We start from the raw sequence: 7,649 nt of genomic DNA, 5'->3' as shown, positions 1-7,649 counted from the left end.
CTCCAGCCACCTGCCCCTCCAAGGTAGATGTGCTCACATGACTAAGAGTTCCTCATAAAATGGGAGTGGATATGGTGAGTGTGCAGCCCTCAAGACTGCACGTGTGCCTCTGCCACGCCTTCTGCCTCTTCCCAAACCAAAATGTAGATGCTACACAGCCTCACCCTAGCAAACAAGACAGATGTGGGAAAGCATGAGGACAGACACACCCGGGACCTGAAATGTTCATTTGGAACTGCAAGTTCTATGAGCCCTATGGGTCCCTAACAGTTAAACATGTTTCTGTCAACACTGGTGGTAACCTGGAGAAATATGGTTTTTGAAAATACTTTCTGAAACTTGTCCACATTTGAAAGATCAGCAAAACTCAATGAATCACTTTTTTTTCAAATAATCAAAGAAAGGTACAAAATTGTGCCTAGATAAAAGATGTGTTCAAAGTGCATTTTGACAGAGGGCAAACGATTCATTGTTAGTTTCAGATTTCACATCGCATGAACCGTTAAGAACATTTCACTTGTTGGATTTTCGTATAGTGCCAAGGATGAAAACCCAGTTCTCTGAAAATCCTACTCAAGTTCTTTTCCCTTTTCCGACTGTGAATCTGTGGGAAACCAGATTTTCTTCAAATATTTCAATTAAAACAATGTAGTGCACACATTGAATGGAGAAGCCAGGCATGAAAGAGATTTTCCAAGGTGTAAAACAATGCTACTCTTCTACTACTGTTTTGAAGATTTTTCTTTAAAGTTTGCTATGATAACATGTAATGGGTTTATAAGTCGTAGAGATATTTATCAATGTTTAAAATTGTTTTGACTTTCCATTTCTGGTACAGTACATCTCCACATAACCGAAAGTTCTTTGGGTATCCAATAATTTCCTAGTGTCAACAATACCACACTGCACTAGTTTACAGCACAAAGGGCTTCCCAGCTCTCCGAGGTCCAGATACGATGCATTGTTCTCACACGCTAGGGGTCAAACACTGGGCAAATTTTCCGTAAGGCTGAACCCAAGAGATTCTTTTGCTAACATAGTAATCATTTGAAGAAAAATCGTTATGCTAAACAATTTGTCAGTTTGGTGAGCAATACATTTTTGTTAATGCAGTGATTAGCAGTAAACGTAAATCCCCCTTTGCAGCAGGGATTTGATTCCACCATATCCTGTCAGTTTGCACAGGTAAACACAAACATACTCACTTTTCAACAACTGATCAGATTGTTCAAATGCAGGTTATCTACATGCTCATTTCACAAGGGCGGCGCCCTAATGGAAACAGACTTTGTTATATATCCCCACGAGGCTCTTAGGAGCTAAGTCTTCTAGCTGAGCTGCTTCTTACCGAGAGGTAAGTGTGTCAGAGCTGGAAACAGAATCCCTTAGTCTGGCTTCCTTAGGAGCTAAGTCTTCTAGTTCAGCTGCTTCTTACCAAGAGGTCAGTGTGTCAGAGCTGGAAACAGAATCCCTTAGTCTGGCTTTCTTCTCACTACACTGCTTCCTCTAGGGCAACTGTCAGGTCTCCAAGGCCCTAAGCTGATCGATGAGCATGGGAGATGCCTGCACACTACCTTCCCTCTCCATCCACAAGTGTTGATCCTTGCTGGTCATTGCTAATTGATCTCAGTTCAATGTCTAGTTCCAGTGCAGCCTAGGGCCTTGGAATCCTGAAATGCTCCAGGTAGCCAAAGCTGGTCTGCAGAATGCAGCTGGTGTGCACGAAGGTATGACCCTGCCTTGAATGGAGCTGTGGAGGATTGGGTCCATCTGGGTCATGCCTGGGGTCCAGCTTCTTTCCTCTTCCAAAACGACTCCAATTGGCGCTCAGGCTTGTGATCATGGATTGCCAATAAATGATTCGCTTGAAAATGCTGGCTGTATTTTCTCTCCAGGGATAAAAAAAGTGGATTATTTCAGTTTTCTCTTTGAAAGCTTACTTTTGAGTATACAGATCTTCCTCCTTGAAACTGATGGAGATCCTGGGTAGATATTTTTAAGCCTTTAATTTCACTACATGAAAGAACAGGTACTCTCCCCTCTGCAATGGACCTTACAAGGTCCTCAGGGCCTTGCTTATTTGTACCTTCTGAGTCTGGCTTTTTTCACAAATGGAACCATTCTTTACCATTTTTGTCATTCTTAGAAACACTCCTGTTTGTGTGACTAAATTCAGTATTTTCTTGAATTCTTATGGTTTAATTGTCTAAAAACTTTAGTCTTTTAGTCTGCTATAAGGTAAATAAGACTCATCACCCAGTTTTATCACCATTTACTGAATGATTCACCACTCCTATTGATGTGAAAAGCAGAGGTCACAGTGAGCAGAGATCGTGCCACTGCACTCCCGCCTGGGCAACAAGAGCAAAAAGCTCTCCAAAAAAAAAAGTACCTTGCTCCTAACCCAAAATACACATAGGAACAAAGTACATTTGCAGATTTTAAGAGGCAGCCCCAGCTTCAGATGTTATAGACTAACATTTTATTCCCTGACTTTTCTAAGAAGCAGTATAATAAGATTCTTGAAAGCGTTTTTTAAAACTGGGATTGCAAATTTAGACAACTTGACAATTGTTACAAAAGTACAAAAGGCACTTTCAAAAAACAGTGGCTTTCACTTTGCAATCAATGTGGATGTTTGGGAACTTCGTTTTTAACATCTAAATGCATGCTATTCCTTACGTGAAAGCTACACTGGCTGCTAAGAATTTGGGAAGCAGATGGGATGTAGACATCATCTGGTCCAATGTTGTCAGTTGACAAAGAAATTTAGGCCCAGAGAAGGAAAGGGATGTGACCTAGGTCACAGGGTGACCTGCGGTATGGCTGGGAACAGGAATTGAGGGTTCCAGCCCCTTCTCTGGGGCTTCCATTCCCCCACATAATGGGTGGATTCCAAACATTTCCTGCCCGAGGCTGTGGGCTGGTAAGACCCCCTAAAGCTATGAGAATCCCACAGAGGTTTCTCTCCACCCAGCTGCCCCACGTACCCCCATCACACAAAGTCAGTGATCCACAATGAAGAGAAAAGATATTTAATTATTTCTCAGGCTAATCTCTTAAAGCGCTCAGTGTTTTCACAAGTGCAAGGGAGGGATTGTTCTCAGCCAATATTTACCAGTGATTCCGACACACGCAAAAACACTCCCAATCAATGGTGCTTTATACTTACTTTTAATTTCTGCACTGAAAAAGAAAAGATAAAAATGATGACAGATTAGTTTACAGTGACTTCATCTTTGCCCTTAAATTAACCTTTGCTCCTGGGAGCAGAAGAGGGTAAGACAGGAGAACATCAAAGCATGATGGTGAAACAGTGACCAGGACACCTCAGTCTGGCTAACAAGGGTTCTAAAAACCTGAACACGGTGCCGTCAAAGCACTAGTTTGTAAACACTGACAGGCAACAGTTAAAATACATTAAAAAAAAAAAAAAAAAAAAACCACCACAATTGCATTCTTAAAATCAAGCACAAAATCTGACGATGAAACATATCCAGGGGTTGTGTCCCCATCTGATCTGGAGGTGGCTCTCTGAAGGCAGCCACACGGTGTGAGTCACACGCTGGGAAGAGACAGACATCTGCTCAGCACAGAATTCCGGCTTTGCCGAACTGCAACGCATATTCCCTCTTCTCACTAGTACAGAAATGTTCTGCGGTTAGGAGCCTGAGAGCCCCAGCTCATTCACCTGTACAACCTCCCCTGACCAACAGTGAGAGAGGGCCACGGAGGGCCGGGGGCTCTGTGTGCTTTGGAGGCTACTGCCTCTGGAATGTTCTGCATTCTCAAGGTTTGGTTGGGCTGTGCGTTCTAGTTACGCTCCACACATTGTTTAAGTGCTCGCTTTATTTTTCATGTGCAAACTGTTCCTGTCTAAAGCTTTCAGAAGAACGTGTACAGACACCCTGCAGAGACGAGGGTCATGACGGGGCCCTACTGCCTCTTGCAGTGGGGCAGGGGCAAGGGGGCGCGTCACAGAAATAGAGAAATGACATGTTCCACTGCAGTTAAACTCTAGTCCCTGATTAGGTCCGTCCAGAGGCGGGGGTGGGGCTCCTCAGTAGGTGATTGTCCACTCCTTGACAGAGGCATCGTGGGAAGTGGTGACCAGCGTGTGCTCGTCCAGCCAGGCCAGGCTGCTGACGTGATGCAGCCGGTGTGCATCTGAGAAGAAAGCGTACAGTTTAATGAAAAGCCAAACTTCTCCACATCTACGTCCATCTTGGACTAGGAAGATGGAATGATCTGTGCCTAAATCATCACAGGGCCCCCAAGAAAATGGCCCTGAATTGTAACTCAGGAGTCTGGCAGGGTGGCAGTGGGGCGGAATTCTCCACCTGGCACTGCTGATCCCCAGGGCCGGGCACCCCTTTTTGTGCTGCAGGGTAATCCTGGCTCCACCTACAGATGCCAGTGGCTACGCCTCTCCCAGTCTTGAGAACCAAGTTCCGAAAGAGTGACATAACAACTTCTTATGTATAAAAGCGACGACATGCAGACAACACGCAAAGTGCTAGGCTGTGTCCGTACGGTATTAAAATGGGCTGGGCATGACAACCAAAAAAAGGCTGGAAAACATAGAACTGGGGGCCACTGATTTCCCCTCTGGGAGTCACACTGTGGGCAACCAGATTCCTGATTCCCCATCATCTTGCCTCTTCCCACCTGAGATGCCAACAGTGAGACAGTGCCCGTGCACTTACAGCTCCTCTGTGGCTGGCTTTGCCCACAAAGCCCAGGGAGGCTCCCAGCTGCAGTCAAGGGGATTCCCACCAGCTCTCTGCTCCCCTGGTCCAGGTGGTGGTCCCCAGCCTCTAGGTCTGCAGCCCCGCCTAGACAGGATCAGATTCAGCACACCCCACCTGGCACGGCATGCGCCCTGATGCAGGAAGCCTTAACCTGCAGGTGGCACAGGTGCCTGGGAGCTCCTGCAACCACCAAGCATGACTTGACAGTGAGGCCAGGCTTTAGCGCTCTGTTCTCATCACCAGGCTGGTTCTTTTCCAGGTGCAGAACTCAACTATGTACATGAGAGCCCGATGCCAAGGTCATTTCATGTTTGGTGGCCTGTGACCACACAGACCCTGACCTACTCTCTACCTGACTAGCTCTTGCTATATATTTTTTCTGGATCCATTTCATTAATGAACTTGTTTGATTCTCACTGCTTGTTTGACTCTCAATGTCGACAGCCTTATACACCAGCATGGACAGTGAAATCTGTTTGGCATCTCTGCCGGACTGGGCTGCCTTCCCCCTTTGCCTGCAGCTGGGGAATGAGCTCTGCGGGTGGGCGCACACATTTTTAAATAGGAAAAGGTCCCGTTAATGTTTAACACAAAAGGATGTCTTCAAGGAAAATGGATGAGGGGACCTGACTTGCACCAGGAGGAGGACAGTAGGGAGGCACTGGGGAGGGGAGGGTTTAGACAGCACAGAGCTGCCTCCCCACACACGGCCACTTGAGGACATCACAACCCCCACAGGGAGAAATGATGACATGTGGGGCTAAAGAAAATCTGTTACAAATAATTTCACCTGTTTCCTTTTGAAATGTGGCTACCAGAAAATTTCAGCATCTACATGAGGCTCACATTAGACACTGGACGTGGCTATCTTAGGGAGGGGGAAACCCTGGTGTCCCAGGTGGGATTTAAGGGGTGGAAGGGGGAAGGAAGATGTCATGAGTGAGGCCTTCACTCAGCTGCATACGTGTCCTGTGGTCCCTCAGTACAGCCAGCAACACAGCTGGTGTTTGCTGGAGGGAAGGAGACCCACATCTCTTCTGGGCCACCTGCCTAGAAGCACAGAGGCTCCTCAGCCTTGGGAACGGCAGCCAGGGAGACAGCCTGTGAAGTGGCCCACGGAGCCCCGGACCACGGGCACCCCTGCCAAGGTCTTGGGGAGGAAGTCACCTTGGATCTTGACTCTGGTTTCTGGGTCACTCAGGGTCCAGACGTACACCATCATGTCCATGCCGCCAGAGGCAAAGTGTTCATTGTCTGGGGACCAGGCCAGGCAGACGATTTTTGCATGGTGTCCATAAAAAACATTGTTCTCCTAATTGCAGGTTGAAAACAAGAGAGGTGGCAGGTCAGGTTCAGGCCAGGGTTGCCCGTATCACCTCGCTTACCCCTCATGTTGACAATGAGGACCCCGGTTTCTCAGACACTAACTCTATGCTAGCGACCCCTACAAACCCACTAACTCCCCAGAAGCATGGCACGAGGGACCTGCTACTTATACAAGTGAGAAAGCTACAGCTCAGACAAGGTCAGCTCAGGGCCACCAAGTCACGATTGCCTTCCACTGCCACTTGCACTGCCCAGCATGGGGAGACAAGCCCACTGCCCACTCACCGAGTAGCCGTCGGCAACGCTGAAGACTGTGACCACCTTGCTGGCGTCGCACACGGCAAGGAAGGCGCCATCGTGGGAGTAGGCCACATCGGTCACGGGGCCCTTGGCCTCTAGGAGCTTGCCCTCATCCTTCAGCGTGGTACCCAGGATGGAGTACAGGCGGACGCTGCCATCCTACGGCAGGGACAGAGAGGAAGTGAGCCACCACCAAACACCGGCACCACACCCACCCTTTGTGAAGGCAGGGGCTGAGGGCTTAAGAAAATGTGCCTTTCTGACTGCTACTCTGCCGGGTGCATGTCAGGTGCTGAGCAAGGCCCCTTCCCGTGGATAGGCCTGAAACCTATGCAGCTCTATGAAACAGCTCTATGGCTGTTGGTACTTCAGGGCACCGCTGGTCTCCTGAGGCCCTCAAGCTGGCTGGTGGAGGAAGCGACTCCATGCGCAGGCACAACCGGCACCTGACCTGAAGGACCCAGTAGCATGTAGAGCTGCCTAGCCCCTAGCACGAAGGGTACTGCCACACCAGCTGCAAGCCTGGTGATCAGAGGGCTGCCCTCCTGGGCTGGGGAGGGGAAACGCCTCTTCTCTAAAGCACTCAGGACTTGGCCAGGCAGACTGTGACCGTGCCACAAACCCAAGTTCAAGGGCATGAGAATTACACCGAAGCGGAACTCAAGGGAAACTGTGAAATTCTTCGTTAGTACTGCACCCTGAAGATGTCAGGATTGTCACTCTTCATTCAATCTACCAGCCAAGCCCAGCCCCAGGGGACACCATTCCTGTTCCTTCATTTCCTGACCTGCTGCCCTCTTGCACTCCCTGCCACTCACAGGGCTGCCTCTCAGGCCCAGCTGTCCCTCCTTAGAACTCCCCCCACCTCACCGTCTACAGTCTTGTGGGTACCTAGGCAGTGAAGTGGGGGGAGTGCTGAGGAGGGCAGGGGAAGGCTCCAGCTCTGGGTGGCAGGAGGTGGCTGGGCCCCAGAGCAGGTCCCTCACCCCCTGCCCCACCCTTTCCCTTCCCTGAGACAGCCCTGGTTCACACAGCGCATGCTGTCCCCAGATCACCCAGACACCAAGGACAGAGAGCACAGGTGAGAGGAAAGTGCCTTACCGCACCCCCAACCGCCACTGTGTCCCCGCCTGGATGCACTGCCACAACTTCAGGCTCGTAGCCGGGGCTGTCGATGCTGAAGCACTTCCTCTGATCCTTCAGCAGGACGATCTGCGACACACATGAGCAGCGGGTCAGGGTGGTCCAGCCCTTCGGGACAAAGCCCTCAGC

The 7,649-nt window shown here is 49.3% G+C and overlaps 1 protein-coding gene across 1 annotated transcript in view; it reads right to left on the bottom strand.

Annotated features, from left to right (window-relative positions):
- Nucleotides 1-3,019: 3,019 nt before the first annotated feature.
- Nucleotides 3,020-7,649, bottom strand: part of WDR1 (WD repeat domain 1) — a 43,667-nt gene continuing 39,037 nt past the window's right edge. The window contains exons 12-15 of the mRNA XM_054253477.2: nucleotides 7,479-7,589; nucleotides 6,363-6,536; nucleotides 5,919-6,063; nucleotides 3,020-4,167 (exon numbers count right to left, since the gene is read on the bottom strand). Coding sequence (XP_054109452.1) covers nucleotides 4,061-4,167; nucleotides 5,919-6,063; nucleotides 6,363-6,536; nucleotides 7,479-7,589 — 537 coding nt within the window. The 3' untranslated portion in view covers nucleotides 3,020-4,060. The remainder of the gene's footprint in view (nucleotides 4,168-5,918; nucleotides 6,064-6,362; nucleotides 6,537-7,478; nucleotides 7,590-7,649) is intronic.

Source organism: Callithrix jacchus, chromosome 3 (assembly GCF_049354715.1).
Source record: "Callithrix jacchus isolate 240 chromosome 3, calJac240_pri, whole genome shotgun sequence".
Lineage (NCBI taxonomy): Eukaryota > Metazoa > Chordata > Mammalia > Primates > Cebidae > Callithrix > Callithrix jacchus.
The sequence above is the reverse complement of the archived record's forward strand: the minus strand, read 5'-3'. Positions and strand labels throughout refer to the sequence as shown.